This window comes from Thunnus albacares, chromosome 6 (assembly GCF_914725855.1).
Source record: "Thunnus albacares chromosome 6, fThuAlb1.1, whole genome shotgun sequence".
In the NCBI taxonomy this organism is placed as follows: Eukaryota; Metazoa; Chordata; class Actinopteri; order Scombriformes; family Scombridae; genus Thunnus; species Thunnus albacares.
Window position 1 is genome coordinate 18042571 of NC_058111.1, and position 23278 is coordinate 18065848.

Consider the following 23278-nt stretch of genomic DNA (forward strand, 5'->3'; position numbering starts at 1 on the left):
ACATGTTTCTTCAGTGGTTCAGCCTCGGAAGATTTTGGTATTAAAAAGAAAAAGGATGATGATGATGATGATGAATAAAGCTTAATGATTTCTGCTTAGTACTGCAACTTGTTATCTCGCCTGGAGCAAATATAACTTACAGGAAATGAAACAGCAAATTTACATGTTACAATGAACCCCACTGTTGACTATTGCAGTGACACACAGCCAGGTTCTTCCTCAAATTAGTGCTTAAATTGAGTTTTTATATGCAGAAGGCTTAAAAAAACATACCAATACATTCTACTCAAGGTTAAAAAAATGTAACTTTTCTTATAAAGAAATTAAGAAAAGTGGAGGGTTTTTTTTCTTTATATAAAGGCTTTGAGATCTTCTGTTTTGCTTTGTGAAATGCATCATGCAATAAAATAATGATGTAATGTTATATATATATCATCATATGGTTTCCTTTCATGGAGAAGATCACATCACAAGGGTGCTTGTGATTATCAATTATACAATTTATGAAGTAGTTTCTGACAGGAAATCAATTGACTCCACTTCTGATAATGAATTTTAAGGTACTAAAAAGAAGTAAGAGGTGTTTGCTATTCATAGTTTCTTATTAGGGCTGAAACAATAAGTCATTTAATCAATTATTCGAACAACTATTTTGATAATCAATTAATCGTTTCAGTCATTTTTTTAAGCAAAAATACCAAATGTTTACTGGTTCCACTGGCTAAAATCTAGGGATTTCCTACTTTTATTTTTGGGTTTTGACAGTAGCACAGAAAGGAAATTGAGCTCTAGGAAATGGGGATGACACTTTTCACAATTTTCTGATATTTTAATCGATTAATTGATAATGAAAATAATTGGGAGTTCCAGTCTTTTGGATGAGTTGGCTGATGGATTAAGTATGTACTTTTCGACATCACTGTGGGCTCTGGTAACTTGTGACAGACATTTGCTATTATTTTTAAACTCTAGTGACAAAATGACTAATCTACTAACTGAAAATATAATCAAGAGATTCATCAGTAATAATACTGATTGTTAGTTGTGGCCAAACTTGTGATTTTAAAAAGGATCTTACTGAGTTCTTTTGGGACAGATGCCGAATGATGAGTCATAAAGCAGGATGCAGCTACTACTGCGTACAAACTCATGGACATCCTGCAGATGCACAGACGTCGTCAAGGTCCTGAGAAGGCAACTCAAAAAACAGGAATGTCATGCTGTGGGACTTCTACAGTATTAGTCATTATATTCATATCTCTCTGTGTCACACCAGTAAAATCATCAGTCAATCTCCTTTTTTCACCAATCAATTACTGTTTTCTTCATTTTCTCACATTTTTTCTCAGTTTGCCATCACTCCATCTCGCCCACTCATTGCGTAGCCGAGACAGCGGGCTTGAGTTGGAGGGTTACTGTGGAATGCAGGGTCCTGCTCAGGGTCTTGACCAGTCTGCACTCCAGTGATTTCTACTGTTTGGAGTTTGTGTTTTCCCAGAGAAGCTTCTGGTCTGCCGCCTACCCCCCTGTCCTCCCTCTAAAACACAAACACGTGTGCACATACACACACACACACACACATACTCTGGTTGCCAGCCAAAATCATCATTGAATCAATCTGAACTCCAAATATACCAAAATAAATCACAAAACCCGGGAACACTACACAAAACTTAAAGTCCCCTCATTTGGCCATGATGAAAGATTTTCAAGATTGTGGAGCATCTGCTCTGGTCAGTGCAAATATTGGCTGGTCAACACACTTTAACATGTAATATAAGGTGCTAACTGAATCCAGAGCAGCTGAAATACTTTTATAATTTATGCCTGGAATCTGGACATTTTAGTTTAGAGCTAGTTAAATACAGACATATGAATGTAATGTACATGCTGTCATTTCTAAAGTTAGTCTTTAGGCATGTAGATAGCACCTTTTAATGCAACTATGTCTCCTAGATATTACATTTCCAGTATATGCTACTAATTTGTTGTGCCAAATATGTTATGAAGGAAACCTAAATGCTGTCTGGACTATGTGTTTTTGAATGAAAAAAGGTCTAAGTGTGAGTCCCAAACGTGATTAGATTTAGGCAACAAAAGCAGTTTGGTTAAGTTTAAGGAAAGACCGACAAGGTTTTCCATTACAGTATTGGTAATAATTGTATAACATAAATGTCTCGTGCCTCAAGTCACTTTTGACATGATAAATAGTTAACCAAGACCACAATCTTTTGTTTTTTTGTGTCAAGTGTCTTGTGATGCCTAAACGTTACCATAAAAATGTTATTCAAGGTTTATTGCAACAAGTGGATATTACTGGATATAGTGGTATTGCAAGAGCAGATTTTGGGGGTAAAAAATACGTTGTGAGCGAACATTTCTTTATTTATTATTTTTAGTCACCTAGAAAGCTGAGACAGAGTGGAAGAGCAGACAAGGAAGTGGAAGGGTGGGTAGGTCAGATGCCCAAGTTTTCTTCAAAGGATGGAAATGACACAGCAGGTGACAAGCCCAATTCCTTCAAAGTAGTCATCCGTGGGGCCCTCGGCTGTTTGTAGGAAACACGTTAAGGGTTTGGTCTGTCCTGATGTCACAGATTCATCCTGTGTGAGCTTTTCTTGTTTCCCATGACGGTGCCCTTATTTTCTTTTTTCTGGCCTTATTTTAAGTAAGCAGCTCTGAAAACACAGTTTCCAGTTCCAGACTTTATGATGGATTGCAGGACTTGTCATCGCTGATAAATGGGCGATGTTTAAACCGGTCTTTATCTGAGCTAGAAAGCAGCTTTCAGGTCGCTAGGGTGGGTACTTCTGCTGACTGTTGAGTGAATATGAAGATACAAAGCAAGTACTATCAAGACAGCTGATAACTCTTAAAGCTGCACACTAAAGTGAAACCTTTATCTTGGTTCTACTAAATATCCTCTATCATCTTTGCTAAAGGCCACATTCATAAAAAATGTATGTCGATTAATTTGGATGCCTCTGAGCTGCTGTGTAGAAACCCTTTGAGCTCTATATCCATAAAGAAAGCCTACAGAAGATGGCAGATGAAAACAAGCCTTTTGTGATCTCTCATCATTGAGAAAGGAAGGATTTGGTCATCCAGAAAACAAACTAAGGAAGCTGACTGCTGGCCTAGACTAATGGACCAGAGGGAAGGTTAGCTACCATAAAAGGAGCAGGTCTAGAAGCTCATCTGCCAGAGACAAAAGTAATGCACAAGACTTTTTATAGCTTCTTGTACGGCTGCTACGTATCCCCGTTGTATCATTAAATGCTTAAACAAATGCTCTTTTGTCAAGTGTCCAAATGTTCGGAACAGGATTTCCCATGATCGTATCAGACAGAGTTTCCCCCCAAAGAAAAAAGAAAAGAAGCTCAACGCTGAGCAGCTCAGATGGGGAGGATGAGGCTCAACGTAAGGAAGGAAATACTGTTGATATTGTTCAGGATTGCAAAGCTTTTGTGTTTCATTGTCTCTGACGTAGCTGAGGTAATGGGAGACTATACCTCAACAAGTGAGATTACATTCATGTGAATGGAATGGGATAGGGAAACTGGAAAACCCTGGTGATGGCATGAAAGGTCAAAACAGAGAAAATTATGATCGCAATCATTTCACTTTTTTCACTCTCTGTCTCTCTTTCTCTCTTGCTCACACACACACACACACACACATAGGTCCTGAAAACACAGAAAAATGAAGAGCATTTCCTTTTATTTTTTTAATTTTTTTTTTTTTTTTTTAAATTCTGGGAAAAAAAACATTGGCATCACCTCATGAACACCTGTGTTATTCTCTGCTAGCACTGTTTAATAGACATTTCCATGAGCCCTGCAGTGTTTTTCAATGCTTCACTGCTCTAATGCTGTTGTTAATGTAACTATTATTACATTAGTAGTCATTATATATTACAATTTATTTATATATATATGTATATATATATATATATATATATATACATATATATATACCGTGCTGCCAGAACAGCTTCAGTGAATCTTGGCTTTGATTCTACAAGTCTCTGGACTCTTCTGGAGGGATGAACACCATTTTTCATAAAGATATTCCCTCATTTGGTGTTTTGATGATGGTGGTGGAGAGCGCTGTCTAACACGTCAGTCCAGAGTCTCCCATAGGTGTTCAACTGGGTTGAGATCTGGTGACTGTGAAGGCCATAGCATATGATTCACATCATTTTCACACTCATCAAACCATTCAGCGACCCCTCGTGCCCTGTGAACTGGGGCATTGTCATCCTGGAAGAGACCACTCCCATCAAGATAGAAATGTTTCATCATATGATAAAGGTGATCACTCAGGACAACTTTGTATTGATTTGCAGTGACCCTTCTCTCTAAGGGGACAAGGGGACCCAAATCATGACAGCAAAATGCCCCCTAGCATAACAGATCCACCAGATCCCCTCACTGTAGGGGTCAAGCATTCAAATATGTACCAGTTTTTCCTTTAATTTGTGACCTAGCTTTATAGATGTATGTACAGCATTTCTTCATATACCTTTTGCAATTGTCCCTAATGTTGTTTATGTCTTGAATTTCCTACCCTTGGAGCACTTTGCTCTTATTGCTCTATAAATAAAATTATTATTATTAGCAGTAGTAGTAGTAGTTGTAGTAATAGTAACAGTAGGAGGAATACTACAGTATTCACTGTCATTGATTTTGTGTCGTTTATGTGTAGTCGTAGAATAAAAATGGACTGCATGACAGAGAGTTCAACTTTTTTCAGGGGGTAGGTGGGTCACGGTGGAGGGGTGGGGGGGGGGGTCATTGCAACAACAATGAAAAATAGGCAGCTGCCCCTTGTAGTAACCTTATCTTTTATAAAACTTGATTAGTTTAACAACACAGGTAGAATGAGCATGTTTCAATTGTTATAACAGCTTTTTATTGTTTGAAGAGGAGATGGTGTCACTGTTTGGTTTCATTAAGGAGTTATAATTCAATTCGTTTTGAGATTTGTGGATACAGTAATTTTGCCAATTAAATTACTAAAATGATTAAATACATGTATTTTTTTTAGCCTACCAATATCGTGCAACTGAAACTTGTTTTCTAAGCACAACCCGGCCTTAAAAAAAATCTGAATTTGGTAAGTTACTTATTTTTTAATGGTAATGTAATACATTTATAACTATTTATTATATATTTTATATCATATTATTTATATTTTATGTGGAATTTTATAAAACAAAGTGAATCATTAACAGCTCTGTGATGTTGTGCAAACTCTCAGCAAGGACATATTAAAATTTCACACAGATACTATCCATGCAATGAATTCATTCACAATTTTAGACCTGATGTTTCCCCTTCATGTTTCTTCTGCAAAAAGGAGATTGAGTCCTTTTCTCATTTAATTCTAATTTTATTTTTTTATGTCTTTTGTGTTGAAGTAACTTTTGGACTCAAATTTCCTTTTGGGAGACTCATAAGGTCTTGGTCCCTATTACAGAAAATATGGTCTTATTTTTGAATGTAGAGTCTAACAACAATGAAGTTGATTACTTGATAAAACTGCTGTGTCTTTTGGGCAAAACATCATATTCACAAAGTTAGATTTCTTCAGTTTCTTCCAAACAAAAACTTGTTTTCTGTTGAACTTCAGACAGTCTATGATTCTGTCTGCAGGGTATCTAAAAACAAAAAAGCTTTAAAGACATCTCATGTCTTGAGAAACACTGTGGGCGACATTGCCAGATGTTTTCAGTTGGTTTGCAATATTGCTTATTCACTTTTTAATTTATTTATTTGCTCTCTTAATTTCTGTATCATGTATCTTTTTACATTGCATTACATTTACATTGTAATATTATTGTATTGTTATTAAAGTTTAAAAAAAAAAAAAAACTCACAGGAAGGAAGTGGAGAAGTCAGCTGACACGACCAAAACAAATATGGCGGCAACATTAGCGACGGTTAAACACGTTTAAGCTTATAGTGAGTCTTTCTTCGTCTCTCCTATTTTTGACTGTTGGTTTTACAAATCACAGCTTTTATAAAGTGACCGTCTAACTAATTAAATGTTTCCGGACTGTGTTCTGAACGAGGCCTAACCCGGAAAACAAACGGAAGTGTCCGTCGCTCATTTGAAACCAAACATCCGCCTGTGTAACGCCTGTGTTTACAATGTTAGCTTGTCGCTTCAGATGAAGAAACAAAGATGAGGAAACCATGAAAAGTAAATCATTTATCGTCCTTTTAGCGGTGCGAGGAATGGCGTACTGTTTCGCCTGGCACAGAGGATCAATCAACGAGTGTCTCACCGTGAACAAATAAACGAAACATGGACTTTACCGTGGAGACAATCGAGAGGTAAACATCGATAAGATACCATGGGTTTGGTGAACTTTGTCATCTCCACTGTAGGAAAATGCCTCGACGCTGCTTGCTTGCTGCTGGACCTGAATTTTGTCATCGTCCACACGGTCGTCCGGACTATCCTGGCCGTGGTCGCCTTCATCACCAACCTGCCCACACTCCTCCTCAACTTAGTGCTGCAGTTGGGCAACTTTCTCCTGTTTTGCTTGATGTCCATGGCAGAGGCGACATCAAACATAGCCCAAGATGCAGTCACCACGCTGGGCAGCTTGGTGCTGGCACTGGAGGGACTGCTGGAGAGCCTGAAGATGGTGGGTTACCTGTCCATGCACGTCCTGCTTCGAGGGAAGGACCACCTGTATCGAGGTCTGCTGTCGGTGGTGGAGGGCTGCGGCATCGCTGTCAGCCTGGTGGTCTATTTCACCAACACGGTGGTCAACTTTGCACTCATCGCCACCCAGAACCTGTACCTGGCGGTGGTCAGCGTGTGGCAGACGGTCTCCAGCCCGCTGCAGAAGGTGCTGGAGCTCACGTTGACCTCTTTCACCTTTCTCTACAGCAGTGTTGTTGGGACGTCAGCTTTCCTGTGGTCACCCTGTAAACTGGTATTAGACTTTCTGGTCTCGCTGGTTCATATGTTCATCAGCATCTTTATTCTGAACATCTATGGCCTCCTGCTAACTGTCACTATCGCTCTAACAACCACTGCCTACCTAAACCCAGAACTGACCAGACAAGCTGCTATGCGAAGTGTGGATTACATTAACTCTTTTCCTGCCCTGCGCAGACTTTATCTGGCTCTACGCCGCCTGGCTTTGGCCCTGCAGAACACCCCAGACTCTGTACGTGGTGCCATGCAACGCCTACAGAGGATACTCCATCACCTCCGCCTGCTAGAGAGACGACTTTGGCAGCAGCTGTCCCGACACAGCAGCCAGTTAGGCCTGGTGCTGAGGACACATCTCCACAGGGACAACAACAACAGAGCACGTGGCGATGGCGACCCCGGAGAGGAGAGGCGGGACCCACCTGACGGAAGAGCCGGGGATGGAGTCCACCGGGAGCTGCTGGATTTAGTTGTGCCCTCCTCCAGTACAAACAGACCTCTTAAGAAGCAGTCGTCTTCGGGCAAAGACAGTGAACCTCTGCCTGCTGAGAACCTGCTGACTCTGCTGAAGGAGCAGGAGGAAAGGAAGAAGTGTGTGATCTGCCAGGATTGTGCCAAGACGGTGGTGCTGCTGCCGTGCAGACACCTCTGCTTGTGTCGAGACTGTACAAACATCCTGCTGAGGCAGCCGATCTACCAACAGAACTGCCCGCTCTGTCGGCACATGATCCTCAACACTATGGATGTGTATCTATGAGGGAATAACAGAAGTTGATCTAAACCTGCTCGCTTCTATACTTAAAGTGAAATGATGTTTTATGTTACTGGGTTTACTGGGTTGTGTTAAAGGATATATCTGGCTTTATTTTATGTTTTTCTTATTGTCAACAAATCCCAAAATAGTTTCCTACTTCTCTAGTCTGTTGTCTGTGTATTAAGTCCCACTTTTCTAAAACAGCGGGGCTCTGTAGTTGTTAACATGTTGCTAAAACAGGCATAAATAGTGTTTGGGACTATTTTCAGCCACAGATTAATACACATGTGTTGCAATAGTGAGTATTCATATATGTAGGGTTGACTCAAAATAAACTACAGTGTTCATTGTAATGAAGACACATGTCATTGATGTGTTTTTACAACAGCTGAGCTCTATGTGCTTTATGAAGCTTTAGCCACACAGACCATTCTTGTTAGCATGATCAATTTATTAGGATTTCTGGGATTTGTTGGATTACCAGATCTATCTGGTAAGATTTGGTTTCAGGAATGTGTATTCTCTGAGAGCAATAAAGGAAAGAATTTTTTTTTTTTTTTTTTTTTTTTTTGGTGCCAAGATGCACCTGTGTAAATATCCAAGTGTTGCCATGATATGTCTCAGGTCTTGTCGCCATGGTAACCTGTAGGTACCCCTCCCTGATGCTGAAATGTTTACCACTGCTCATGTCTTAAATGTAGGCCGCTTTCAGTGGACCAAGCTGTGAAGAAAACTAACACTGTGCTTTTCTGCATGAGTACACACATGACTCCACACGCGTGTGTGTGTGTATAACAGCATACACTTAACGCCACAAGCTTTTGTTGCAGTGGAAGAGTTTACCATTTAAATATAATCTTGTGAATAATGACCACTTCAGTTTAACTGTGTTGCATAGAGCTTTTCACACAGAGCCATGTTAAGAGAGTAAAAAAAAAAAGGTTTTCTGTATTTAAGGAAAGTGGTCTATAATTTTCCAGTCAGTCCTGATAAAATGCAGCTTTTATTCCATTTGTTCTATTGATAGGCCTTATTCCAGTCTTCCATCAGTGTTACAGTCACCACCAACACAAAATCCATAAAAGGTTTTCCCTTTCTTTTGTCATTGCAATAAAACAGATTTCTGTCTGTATAAAAGGACCATAAACCAATAAGGCTTTTTAATTCCATTTGTATTTGTTTTTCCTTATTTGTTGATATCAGTGTTTAAAGTTTACATGGCATTATTGTGACACCACTTTATGTGTAATCATTATCGATGGTGGCTGATATGGCGAAAGAAAGTACAATCTGTTATATGCCTTCATTTGTTTTTTGAAAAGTGTTTTACTTTAAACAGTTTGTATGCTTTAAAGGAATTTGATTTCTGGGTTATTTTTGTGACGGGAGCTATGGAATACCAATTACTGACATTATTATATAATCTACACAAACGACGACTCCTCTCAGGTATTCCTAAAACGTGGATGTATGTATCACTAACTAAAGATTGCAGTGGACTGTAACAGCTCACATGACCATCAAATGTTGCTACCTGCACTTTGTATGACCTGTGTGAACGAAGTTGGACAGTGTGATTTAGCGGACATGAATGTAACGTGTTTTTTAAGTGGGATGGCTGCCACATAACTGGCAAATCTTCATTTCATAATAAAACAACAGTCATTGAAACTGTCTCTTGTAATCTTCACAAGCCCAACACATCATAATCCTTGTAAATGTTGTCACACCTGGACTATTAGACTGCTACAAAAACATGAGACACACTGGTACGGTATATTGAATACTCAAGTACATTTATGTGGAGACGGCATATTCGCACAGTCGACTTCGGTCAGGTGGCGCAGCAGGCGGTCTGCAATTTATATTTGCATTCAAATTTTTGTTTGCTTGGTTTACTCAAGAACTTAAAACAAAGTGCTCACAAGGAGAGGACGACTTAACAAGCTTCATTCATTGCATAAAAATAAGCTGTCCCTCTCCCTTCTTCCCCATCTGTATTTTTGCTTGACTCAAGAGTTTTGGAGAAAAACGTTGATATATTTGTTTGACCGTCACCCGTGTTAGAGCTTTTTCTTTTTTTCTTTTTCTGTTTTTAGGCAGTGCCATGCTCACGTTAGTTAACCTGCATCCATATGCTCTCACTCTGCAGTAATTTAAAGGGACTTTGATAGCAGTGACACTTGCATCACATCAAGAGGCTCCCAAACGCTATTGATTATTGATTTCCAAATGAATGGATATTTGGCATTATTCTTGGCATTCAAAAAAAGATTTTTTTGGCCCGGTGGCCCACCAGGCCTGTACAATTATAGGCCTGGTGGCACTGGCAATTATATGTTTCTGACTTGTAAATAGCGTGAACATCCAAGTTGTAATTACAACTGAGAAACTCAGAGTATTTTGAAGGCTCTGATTTATCTGTCTTGGAGCTTCATAATATGGAAGTTCCTGAAAGTCAAGCAAAACATTTACTGGATATGTGTTGTATTATTAATGTGCAGTATTTTTAACCATCACTCCACCAACTCTGTTATCATACAACCATCTTGAGTTGTCTTTGTGCTGATAAGTTGTAAACATAAGAATCTTTCCCATCTCTACCATCCATCCCGTATGACGTAAAGTTTATGTAAGGGGGACATCTGGCTCAGGTGTGTCTTGTGATGTTGATCTCATCTGTCTTCATTCCCTGCAGACATGAAAAAGCGTCACAATAAGCCTTCGTCACAGGAGACATTTTGATATGTCACAGTAGGAGAAGCACAGGTGTAAATAATGACATTAATGATTGCTGAAATTCATTTAGCTGCTTTGGCTTCAGTTTACAGAACCATCGTTAATGTTATTAGTAACACCTGTGCAGGCCTATCTAGCACAAAACTACATTTATATTTACATTCCTATTAATAGTACTTCAAAAAATCACATATTTTTCTCTTTGGCTTCTCTGTCTTTACTTATTTCACCCTCTCTGACAACTTCCACACACCCCATGTTAACCCAGGGCCTTCATGTGTAGAGAGTGCTGCAGATTTCTAAAACTGGAATGCAGTGGGAAGTATTTTCCACGGGGGCCGGACACATGAGATTACAAATTCCTTTTAGTTGTCAGCGCAGCATCCAAAACCGGAGATACTGCAACTTGCATGCTTCACATCTGTGACGCTGAAGGGAGCTCTATGTGTATATACAGTACTTTATGTGAGTGTGTGTTTGGGGGGCTGCAGGGTTAGAGGAGAGGGCCCCTAATGGTCATATGGGACCACTTCCACCAGCATATGACAATTCACCAGAGCATTGTGGTTTGCAACTTGAGAGGTTTCATTCCCATTCCCAATGTAGTTTCTAAAAATATAAGCAGCTCCACAGTAAACATCTGTGAATGCGCTTAATCACATCATTCTACAACATATCTTAATTTTAGAGGGTTTTTTTTTTTTTGCAATACCAGATCAGTGCTACAACTGAACTCATCAATGACTCAGCAGGAGAAATATTATCTTGAATGAGAGGTGTGCACAGGTTTATTCTTAATAACCACAAGTTAAACACTCTGTTGAGAGATCAGAAAGTAAACGTCGTTGTTGTTTATTGTCTTCTGACCTGTGAGATCAGCCTCAGCAGTGTTTATGTGGCACTTGTAAATGAGGATGGTGTTAACAGAGGAAAGGAAGTTTAATGTCAGGGGAAGATCAGAGAGGAGTAAACGAAGGAGAGCTTTATACTCTGGGGATTTGACCTCTTCCTCTTGACCTCAGTGGTCCTGGCCTGGAGCAGTGTGGGAAAATGTCAAAGTCTATACAGCGCTCTTCTCTGCCTCACTCAGGCTGAATTTTTTTGTTTATGATCCTTGTCTCCATCTCTTACTCTGACGCTTGATTTCTCAGTCTTCTCCATATTGTTTGCTTTAATTTTGATGCCTTAATGAGTGGAAAGATCTCTCTTTTTAGAAAATGATCTGTACCTACTATGAACAGTACTGTTCAAGAGTTGACCCTGACCTCTGACCTCCCTATGTGGGCTGATGAACAACAGCAGAATGTCCCTGAATAGACAAGCTATGAAAAGGAAATACAACAATTCAAAATGGACCAAAATTGAGTATAAAGAAGATCAAATCTGGAGATTTAGAGGAGACAAAAATAGAGAAAATTGTCAGAGAAAAATGTGTCTGTGAATGAAAACGGTAAACAACAGTGTGACAGTAATGTGAGGAGATAAAGAAGGAGAGACGAGCAGCTCATTAGTCTTGGCCTCTGCCCAACCCTGACTCAACTGTAATTAAGAGGTTTGTTGTAATTAATCCAGATAATCCTGATGGCCTTGAATAAATGCAGTGTGTGATGTACGAGCGACACACAGATTAAAGCTGGTGACTCCTGAAGAAGGAAGCTGGGTGATAGCCATCTGGTCAGAGGGCTCGTTAGGAGCCTCGCGGTACTTGAACTTTCACCTTTGGACTGAGAGAGCGATGTGACGCAGTGAAATGTGCCACTGTTCAAAAAGAAGTACAACCAGGGGACTTTATAATCCTACTCAGATAGATTTACTGCTGATGTTGATGCCCTTTGGAAGATTTCATGTTCAACAGCATTGAATCAAAGGAGATTTAATGTGTGTTTTTTTTTTACCCAGATAACAGAAAAAGACCCGTTTGATGTAAAAGTGAAAACATCTCTTTAAAGTGTAAATCTAAATCAATCATAAATATAAAAAGTCAAAACAGATTTGCAAGTACTCACTCCCTTTGATAGGACACACATGATCACGTAATTAGTTAAATGGAGATCACCTGTGTTTCTTATGGTCACTGTATCACTTAAGTAGACCAAGAAAGGAAGCTAAAAAACATCCTGAGCATCACCATTTCAATATGAGAATACCCTGAATATTTGATACAGTAATACTTTCCAAAGACAAGACAGTTCGTTTTCTCTTTATTAGACATTTTCTCAAATATTACTTTCCAATGGAAACAAGTACATTTTCCTCTGATTGTGCTATAACAGCATAACTGCAGGCTTTTGTTTATTTTTTGCCTTTTTCCATCAAAAATCTTTTTAACTGAGAATTGATTTGTTGATCAAGTTGTAGTCTAAAATGTATTTAGGAAAGCTCCTCAGAATGTGATGAGACTGCTTGTGATTAGTAAGTTTTTTACTCTTAACCATAACGTCTGTACTGTGAGAGACTGCTGATGGAGAGACCCATAAAGGAGCAAATAAAGGAGGATGTATTTAAGTTGAAATGCATTTCGAACAGTCCTCAATGTGTCTGGATGTGACTAAACTTAAGACATAAACTTTTATCTGTGGAAAATAAAACCTCTCACTCCTCAGTGGCTGTATCAAGTTATCTATATTACATGCTGATCTACAGACAGCTCAAAACTCCATTTAGTATTCACAGACATTCAGAATACATGTCTTAATGTTGCGCCAGCTTTCATACATTTATAATGAACAGAGAAGAGCACAGAGAGGTTTGATTATTGATCTGTCTGCTTTTACAGAAAGAATCCTTCCAGTTTAACTTTCACCATTGCTAAAAATAAGAGAATCTTGTTCACATAGGCGACTATTTTGTTATTTTCTAAAAATACATAATTACAATTCATTTTTTGATCTCTTCCTCTCGTACATTCTTGTCTGCATTCATTCTAACTACTTAAGCCAGTCCCAAACCCATCATAAAGGCACCTCAGGACTGGGAGCATGTTGATGCAGCTGGCTGAAAGGATCAATCCTGCCCAGAAAATCTGAACCACATACTGATGATACTGGACTCTCTCCTGTGCAGATGTTCCTGTCGCTGGCTGCAGTGGGAGGAGTGATACAACACTGCCCCCTGCTGGACAAAGTAGTACCTCCAACTCTAAATAAACCAGCTATGATGAAGATGGTAGAGTATGAAAACTTAATAATGCCAAATTACACAGAAAAATCTACTTAATAAGGAAATAAGGATATATCCTCTAGTTTGCAGCTGTATTATGACTCACTATCTTCATCGGGAATGTTTTAGTTTTGTCTTAATATCATATTTTTGTTTGGACAACACCTGCACATACTGTATCTCTATTTTTACTTGGAGATACTGTCTCCTATGGGCTACCACTGAGGACAATGAAATCATGTGTCTGTATTGTTTTGGGAAATTTGGGGATTTGATGACCTGCTTTCCACAGTTACACACAAATCGCATTAAGTGTTAATGTTATGGTTCTGTTGGCAGTCTGTGTCCCTAGCTGCCATTCTCTACTGGTCCTCCAGAGGCCCTCAGACTTTCCTCCCTTTTTGTTTGAACTGGGTTGAGTGGGAGAAAGCTGTTTTGAGTTGTATCTTTAAAGACTTCTGGCATGATATCATTTAAGTTGCCTTTATTAGTTAGACTTGTATTCATTGTGTTTCTGGGTTTTCTGTCTCCCCTTCACACCTGCCCTGCATCAGTCTTGTTAGCCCTGCCCTGCCCCCCCGTGTCTTCCCCAGCCTATCAGCTCCCAGCATGTGCTTGTGTCTTGCCACCTGTTCCTTGTTGTTTCATTAGTTCAGTTTGTATTTTTGTCCTGGTTTTCAGTTCAGTTTTGTTGGATCCTTTGTTCAGTCCGTTCTGCTTGTTCTGTATTCTGTTTTTTTTTTGTTTCTGTTGTTTTTGCCTGCATGATCGAGAATAAAGAAGTTATTCTTCAGCCTTGTTTTGCTTACAGTCTCCTGTGTTTGGGTCCACCTGCTCCACTCCACATAACAGCTTGAATCTGTTTTGTTTTTGCTTTTTTCTTTTTTTTAATCAAAATTATTCAAATTTGACATTAAAAATCAATCAAAATATAGTACAGGGATTTAGTATTTCTCATGACAAATTCTACTCAGGCAGTTTGGATGAGGCTTTAAAGTGATAGTTTGACATTTTGGGAAATGTGGTTGTTTGCTTTCTTGCAGAGTTAGATGAGAAAGATTGATATCACTCTTTTATTTGTCCATTAAATATAAAGCTACAACCAGCAGCTGGTTTTCTTAGCTTGGCATAAAGACTGGAAAAAAAGAGGAAACAGCTAGCCTTTGTCCAAAGGTAACAAAATTAAAATGTTATATTTCGTTTGTTTAATCCACACAAAAACCAAAGTATAAAGAGGACAATTTGTGGTATTCCTGCTTCTTGGCCAGAAACAGTGACTTCCTGGAATCTGGTTGCCTGCTGGTTGCCTGGCAACCTCATGGTGACCTACACAACTGTGCAGAAGTTTTAGTTTGGGCGCTTTAGATGTTTAGATTATTATCCATAATGCAATACCAACAGGAGGGTTTCTGGTCGGTCCCAGATTTATTCTGCAGCGTTACGACGACCCCAAACACCCAGCCAGAATCATGAAGAACTGTCTTCAGCCACAAGAACAAGGAGTCCTGCAACAGATGGTTTGGCCCCCACAGATGCTGATTTCAGCATCATGGAGTCAGTCAGGGATTAGCTGAAGAGACAGAAGAAGCTGACATGCCTAAATCCACAGAACAACTGTGGCAACTTCTCCAAGATGCAGGAACAACCGACCTGCCAAAATACCTTGAAAACCTGTGTGCAGATGTACCGAGGAGAACTGGCGCTGTTTAAAAGGCAAACTGTGCTCACACCAAATATTGATTTGATTTAGGTTTCTTCTGTTTGCTGAACGTGTATAACTATATGAAGTTAAATGATAAGTTAAAACTATTCATTCCATTATTTTTGAAAGCGTCCTCACTTTACTTTTAGTGCCTAAAACCTTTGCACAGCACTGTAAACGAATTAACAACCTGAGAGAAACATAAAAATTCACAGGCATTTTTGTGGCTACTCAAACATTTTTTACAGGGGTGGTGTTGTGCTGGAGCAATGTGAAATTATTTCTAAATCTTGGCTAAATTTCTAAATCTGCCTATCACACAGCATATGCACATTGTCTCTCATATCGTCTCACAATCTTAACTAAATGCCAAGATGTCAAACTCTTGCCTCATTCTCCCTCAACCAAACAGACAGCCGCCCACCAGTGAGAGGTCTGTGTTTCAGGGAGTGATGTCACTGTCTGTCTGGCCATCGGCTTCAAGCAGTTAAGAGAACGATTCACAAGCCGTGAACTAATGGAAATAAATGATTGATGCCAGGGGAAGATTGATTAATTCCCTGCTTTTCATTCTTCCCTCGAGGGAAAAGTTATGAGGATATATTTAGAGCTTAATTATGTGTAGGAGTCTCAGCAAGTAAAGGGAAAATAACATTTCCTCATGTCTGAGGTAGTGTGTTTGACAGGCAATGAAAGCCTTTTTGGTCTTATGGTCTTGTCAGTGTTTAAGTCTGCTAAATAAACAATCCTGCCTCAAGAAAGATGTCAGAGACAAAGACAGAGTCTCAGCTCAGTAAAGTGAGAAAATAATGCTTGTTCTTATTGATTTAACCTCTCATCAGTGCCAGCAATAAGGAGAAGACTTACATCAAGCAGCTCACAGTGTTGAAATGCTGCTTGTGAGTCTGTCAAGGTACTTAAGGCGTTTGGTGAAATCATTAGACCGAAGTAAACAGAGTGAATCCAGTGGAAAATGAATATTTTCCAGCATTTTTCATTTCAGTATATACCTTGGTAGAGCTCTGCCTTTGGGAGTGAAAAACAAAGCGTTGGGTGTCAGATTTTAATTATTAAAGTGCCATGTGAAAGTTGATCAATAAGGCAGTGATAACTAAGTCTATTTACTCAAGTACTGTACTTTTGATGTACTTGTATTTTACTGGAATATTTGCACTTTAAATTCAGTTTTTTCAATTCAATTTAACAAAAGGTATCTCAGGGAGCTTGTCTAGACCATACTCTTTAATTTACCCAACCATTCCCCCATGAGCAAACACTTGGTGACAGCAGCAAGGAAAAACTCCCCCTTTAACGGGAAGAAACCTCAAGCAGAGCTGGGCTCTAAGTGGGCGGCATCTGACTTGACTTCACCACATTGTACTTTTTACCCCACTACATTTATTTGACTGCTGTAGTTACTTGCTAAAATAATGATTTTACATTAAAAAAAACATATGATAAGCTTCAAATATTTATGGCTTGTGACCCTACACAACAAAGCAGTATCAAATTGGGGCCCTTTTCAGATATCTGAAGTGTTTGCAGCTTCAACAGAGAGATTTCCCCTCTTAACTTTTCCGAGGGTTGTTTAAAGCTCATTGAGATAAACCCAAAACAACAAAAAAGCAAAAGAAGATTAAAGAAAAGTAGGATAAAAAAAATAAAATAGTACTCTCACAACAATGCAGATTTATCTTGTGACCCTTTGGAGAACACCTGGACTAAACTACCTAAATGTATGTAAAATAGTTATAATTATAGCTCCAGCTTGACCAGCTTAAACAGTAATATGCTACTTATGCACATTATCAATCTAATAATGTGATATATAATACAACACTCAAAGGTACAATTTGTCTGCAGAATGAGTACTTTTTCTTTAAATACTTTGAGTATATTTTGCAGATAATACTTCTGTAGTTTTACTTAAGGAGGAGTTTGCATACAGGACTGTAATTGAGTCTTTCTACACTGTTGCATTCGTACTTTAACTGAAGTAAAGGATGTGAGCACTTCTTCCACAGCTGCCATCAGGTAATCGAGCATTAAACAGACATAGACAGGTGTGTTTGCACAGGCAGGTATGTTATGATAGCGACTCAACAGTCCTGTTTGTAGATAGAAGTTAAAAGCGGCTGGCTTATTGCACCTATTAGTACAATTGATCTTATCACGTGTGTCTGTATTATGGCCACAAATATCTCAGTCATGTGTTTTTTAAAAACTACAAAGTTTTATTCATGTTTGATGTTTGCTGTGCAGAAATCGTTTGGAAACAAAGTGCAATAATAGCATGAAAGCTGTTTGAATTTGTGGCCTGGAGTTGGCTGGAGGCCACTGACACAACATCTGTTACAAGAATTGACTGTCACAACAGTTTAAAGGCAGCAACTGAAGAACAGACACTGGATAAACATTACTGCTCGGTGTGTGAACCTCACACTGCACGGTACAGTATGTGCCATTCGACCAACATTGTCTGGTGTGTGATTTTACTTATTACACAAACACAGATGTTCCACATCACAGCCTATTCACGTGTATTTATCCAGAACATCTCAATTATAAAACTAAAATAGGCAAGAAATATGTGTGGAAATATGTGTGCGGTTCATTTCCCAAAGTGGGATATGACTTTGTTTTGTTCATGAGTACGTGTCTTTCATGCAAACACAGCAGAGTTTTTCCAGTCTGAGTACACCAGGAAGCCGGTGAAGATGCTGTCTGTCTTGGTGCTGGAGTAAAATCCATGGTACTCTCCCAGAGCCATCTGGACCCACACCTGGTCACCAGGGATGAGATGCAGCAGGGAGCCGCCTGACAGAGACGCAGGTTTGGGCCAGTTGCCATAGAACTGAAAATAAGATGCTACCGTGTGCCCGTTTTTCATGAGGTCAAACTGCAGGCTGGCACGATAGACTGTGGCGTGGACGGCAAAGTAGTAGACTCCAGGGACTTTGCAGGTGAAGCGTCCCGTCTCTGGGCTGTAGTCACCCTGTTCATTGATCATGATCTTGTCGAAGCGGACTGCGTCTCCCACAGTTAGGGGTGAACTGTGGCCCTCTGATAGTTTGGCACTGAAGGCTGATTTGGGGGCCACGGCACACTCTCCTGGCTGCCCCCTCTCCCCTTTCTCTCCTGTGTCACCTCTGTCCCCGGTCAGACCTCGCACTCCTGTCTCACCTGCGGACAAAGAGGAACTTTCAGTGCTGATCTTAACCCTCACACATACAGACACACATTTAAATAAAGCAGAGCACCTGTATCTCCCCTGTCCCCCTTCTGTCCTTTCTCCCCTGGAGCAGCATCTCTCCCGTCCCTCCCGTCTCTCCCCGGCTGACCAGGACCGCCATGAGCTCCGGGAGAGCCCGGGATACCAGGTTGACCAGTGCACAGACTGGGAGGGATCTTGTTGTCTTCTAATGGACTGGAAAGTTGGACTTGTAGGACAAGGAGGGAGTGCAACAAAGGCAACAGCCTGAGAGATGTCATTGCAGAGACACTGTTGAGAGAGAGACAAGAGTTCAGCAGTTTGCATAAATGTTTACAGTTTATAAACTGTAGGAGGGTTAACACCAAAGTTTAGACTTAACTTCATACAATGGAAAAACAGTGATCTGAATATACAAAAGTGCACCACAAAAGCCACTATAAAGATCAAGTCCAATCACACAGAATCACATGACAGAAGAAAATGGGAGCATGTATAAATGTTGAAATTGCAGCATAAATAAACACACTGAAATGAGAGTTTTACAGCAAAAATTAAGGCCCTGCGTTCAGTTTCCATCCTCTTGTCAAATATACTGGTACAGGATGACAAAACTGGATCCTGATTGGCTGAAAATGACTTCAGTTAGTCCCAAACTGCCTGTAAATGTGGGCTGATTTATAAAAACAATCTGTAATTTTAAGCACTTAAACTAAACCAACATTTACTAGGGTCCATATTAAACTCTCTTCTAATCATTTACTTTGTAACAATAGAGGCACTGCCCCTTTCCTCCTTTCTGTTTTGAAACATATTCCTGTAAAACTGAAATAACAAATTATATTATTGAGTTGGCTTAATCCAACATATTTTAGTGCTGCCAAAGCTGTAAGGAAGTAACCAGTAATTTAGAGCAGATGACATTTTCAAAGTGTCCTCCTCCACTCAGGTAGCTGTTCTTACATAATCTAATAGCTTATTATGATACTAAAACATTCCTACAGCTTTCACTGCAGCTCAGACTATAACAACACTTATGTGGAGTGCTTGTGTTTATTAACACAGGTGCCGTTTTTGGTTCCAACCAGTGTTTCCTAAGAGAACAATTTGAGAGAAAAAAAAACAGCATGCTTAGTTTCAAGGAAGGCACGTGGTGTGAAGTGGAAGTGATGGAAAGAAGAAAAAAATGATCAACAATGAAAGAAGATTCACCCCAACCCACTTAGATATACACTAGGTATATAATCTTCGACCTAAATACCCCTTTTTCTGTTAAATGACTCAAAATTTAAACTAAACAACATCATTTTTCATTATATACTGGTATAATTGCACTGTATCCAAACATGTTGTGTCTAACACTTATCATTTACGTGATGGCAAGCATTTTCTCTAAGTGAAACCTTGACTTGGGCCATTATAAAATCTGTTTTTCAGTTCTGGAGAATGAAAATTACATAATTCCTCATCTAATGACTAATCATATCTGCAAAACAAAACATGACTAATCCTTAGATTCTAAACAGATGTTTCTTATAAAGGTTTGATGAAATGTCGAATACCAGACAGTCTACTCAGAAACTACTCGCAGGCACACCTAAAAGTTAAAAAGTTAATTCTCAAATTCTCCCTCTGTCTTTGTTTTCTGTGAACAGGAATCACGAACCTCAAACCTCAGATGACCCTGCTTCAGTATGAGAGTTCAACAACCCCACATTCTTCCTATTTTATCTTTCCTGCTGGGTTTTTTAGTCCAGTCAGAATCCAGTAAAGAAGAGACACCGGCTTGTCTCACCTCTAGCCCTGTTTGGCTGCCTGTCTGAGAGCAAGACAGGCGTCACTCGACCGTAAACTGAGCTGATGATCTAAACAGGAACACTGACAGCTGTCTTATAGTGTGGTTAAGTAATAAAAACAAAACTCGCTGTTAATGCTGCGTGACAATGATGAGGAAAGTTAAAAGTTTTATCGTCTATCTGCAGGTCTTCCTGAATGGATTTGAGTGCTTACATGTACATCCACCACAGCTGCAGAGTGAGAGAGAAACAGAAAGAAAGGAGCAGAAAAAAAGGGAGGAGGGAGAGAAGAGAGAGATGCATGTCAGCATTCCTGCAGAAGAGGAGAGCAGACGAAAGGACAAATACTGGAGAGTCTGAGCAGCTGTCTGCCACCACTACTCAGTAGCTCAGATGATTAGAAACATGAATGTTTTCATTGAGAGCACGAGAGAAGACACTAAAAACTATTAATATGTGAAATATAGTTTCTACACAACTACACACTTCTGATTTAGTTTGTACTGTCAGAACAGATTGTCATACTCACTTTATCATGCAATAATCAGCTGACTTATATCTCATTTTTAATTTTCTTTTTGTGGCCTGCTGTAAAATTTGTTATGAGGTAATGTCCAGATGTTGAAAAGCAGTTGAAAGAACTTTGGATGAAGCTAAATCCAAAACACTCTTATTAGAGTCTGGTGATTTGGATTCAACTTCCTCCAGACTTTGAAAAACCTGGAAGATTTGTATGAACTTTTACAGGCAGTTCAAAGAACTGAATTCACTGCAACACAGAAAAAAAGTCCCACTGGCCAGTTTGGAAACAAACTGGCATTTTGCCTTAAGACCAGCTGGAGTGCAGTAATATTACACGTTTCTGTATGAGACTGAGTCATGTTAAAGGCAAACTTATCTGTTTTAATCCTGTACTGCTGAATAATGCTTTTACCTAGAGGTGGAAAGTCTGTAACTAAGTACTTGACATACCTACATTACTTGAATAATTGTATTTAGAGAGAATTATTGTACTTTTTACTCCACTACAATAATCTGACAGTTTTACAGATTAAGATTTCATATTAAAAAACTAAGATTATGATAACTATCAACACAAAGTAGTTAAAATAAGCTCCACCTCGGCCACTTAAAACATTAAAATACTGCTTAAACTTTAATGCATCATTAATTAAATCCAGTATAACAATATAACACTGACAGTCTGTTGCATAATGAGTACTTTCACTTTTGATACTTTAAGTACTGTATTAATTTCAGATATTACTGATGATCTGAACAAAGTTTACTTTGTAATCGAGCTCGGCAGTCATATCAGTGATGCAGTTTATGGTAACTCAGTTCCTACTGGATGGTCTGGAGGAAAAAGGTGGTCATGTCTTTCTGTTTTCAACGCTGAAAGTATCGGACACATTGCGGCTCTAAAAGAGCAGCTGATTCAAGAAAATAATCAAAGCCTAACTTACCAGATGATGTAGTGAAGTCTCTGAGAGCTGCTGCTGCTGCTACTGCTGCTACTGATGATGATGATATCTGTGTGTGTTAAAGAGAATCCAGTGAAAGTTCTTCCTCCCAACCAGCGAGAGTCTGGCTGGGAAAAACTGAAGGGATATGGTAATGAAATCCAATTAGAAACTGGGGTGGGTGGGAGAGGAGGAACTGTGGGTGGAGGAGAGAGAACAGGGAGGATACTGAAGGAAATATTTGATGTTCATCCAGCACAAATAAAGGAGAAATATGTGTAAAACAAAAACATTGAAACAAAATCAATACGAAGGGGGGGATTTAAGAGGGGAATAAGAGGATGATAAATGGAAGAATGTTTGGGAGGTTGCATAATAGTGTTTGGGAAACTCTCGGAAACATAACCACAGAGAGTTCAGAGAGCTGCGGTCAGGAAAATTGCAAATGTCAACGTGATACAGTGCAGCTGAAAATGTCTTCTTCTCTTTATCACACACAAAAAACAACATCGCTTTAAAGACAGACCCTCAACAGCGAGGTGAGGAGAGGTTAATATAGACATAAACTCCGTGATCTTTATGATCTACCTCCAAAATATTACCTAATACTTAATATCGGTGTTGCACTCAAGCAAGACTCTCTGATGGTAATCTCCTTTTCTCGGTAATGCTTCAGTGGCGGTGTGAAGTTGATAAAGAAAGAGGTCTTAATATCTTTCTGGCAAGAAAACTATAAACTTGAGGCGACTGATTTTCGCAGATCCCTTCAGTTTGAGCCAGTGAAAACATGTTACTGCTGTTATCATGCAGCAATTGGACCCAAAGGAGAAGGCCTGTGCCAAAACTGATCATGGTTCATCTAGACTCATCTGTGTGGGAAAGGAATCAGAAAATAAGCCATTTTTAGACCAATTTTAGTAATCAGCCGAAATTAATCCCGCTTTTATGTGTTTTTGCCACATATTGAGGCATTTAAAATTACAGAATTGATTGTGAAAGTGAAGTGTTTTGCTGTAACAAAGCGTGATTGTACACATGGGTGTGTTTAGACTACAACACTGGTTTTATGGGTTGATGAGGGGGGGAGGGGGGCACGGGGTTATAGCAGCTCTTTGAAATTTTCCTGTAAATTTGAGTCATGGGGCTGTTGTGAGGAGGGATGTCTTCAGGCTCCTGTGGAGGCAGCGACCTATAACCGAAAGTGAGACGTGTTTCTGATTAGTAACACCAGAATCAGCACTTTCTGGGTCTGCTACACCAATTTCCTGTTAAAACCCATAAAAGGCTGCTTGCAGCATTCACTGTTAATTTGGACCACTTGGCAAACCAGCAGTTTGAGTACGTTTCTCATGGGTTCTGGTGAATCAGTGTGACTGGATAAGCTAGAGTAAATAAAGCAGTTCAGTTTGGAGTTGAACTGAAACAGGAAAACATTTCAATGTAAAACAAAGACTTGTGAGGTCCGCCTTGGGCTGGAAGCGCTGTGGCGACAGATGTTCT

The 23278-nt window shown here is 39.4% G+C and overlaps 2 protein-coding genes across 2 annotated transcripts; one reads left to right on the forward strand and one right to left on the reverse strand.

Moving 5' to 3' along the window:
* The first annotated feature begins 5887 nt into the window (after positions 1–5887).
* On the forward strand, positions 5888–9379 carry rnf26 (ring finger protein 26). The gene has a single exon (XM_044355310.1). The coding sequence runs from the start codon at positions 6362–6364 to the stop codon at positions 7709–7711; it is 1350 nt and encodes a 449-aa protein (XP_044211245.1). The 5' UTR covers positions 5888–6361; the 3' UTR covers positions 7712–9379.
* An 8140-nt stretch (positions 9380–17519) lies between these two features.
* On the reverse strand, positions 17520–21953 carry c1qtnf5 (C1q and TNF related 5). The gene is made up of 3 exons (XM_044355344.1): positions 21782–21953; positions 18569–18810; positions 17520–18491 (listed from the first exon to the last, which is right to left on the reverse strand). Exons 2-3 carry the CDS (start codon positions 18798–18800, stop codon positions 17971–17973), a joined length of 753 nt encoding a protein of 250 aa, XP_044211279.1. The 5' UTR covers positions 18801–18810; positions 21782–21953; the 3' UTR covers positions 17520–17970.
* Between the last annotated feature and the right edge of the window lie 1325 nt (positions 21954–23278).

Bases quoted from the DNA above. Each gene is read 5' to 3' on its own strand.
- rnf26 (XM_044355310.1), top strand. From the start codon at position 6,362: ATGGGTTTGGTGAACTTTGTCATCTCCACTGTAGGAAAATGCCTCGAC.
- c1qtnf5 (XM_044355344.1), bottom strand. From the start codon at position 18,800: ATGACATCTCTCAGGCTGTTGCCTTTGTTGCACTCCCTCCTTGTCCTA. The intron at 18,492-18,568 runs GTGCTCTGCTTT...CTTTGTCCGCAG, and splicing joins GGGGGACAGGGGAGATACAG to GTGAGACAGGAGTGCGAGGT.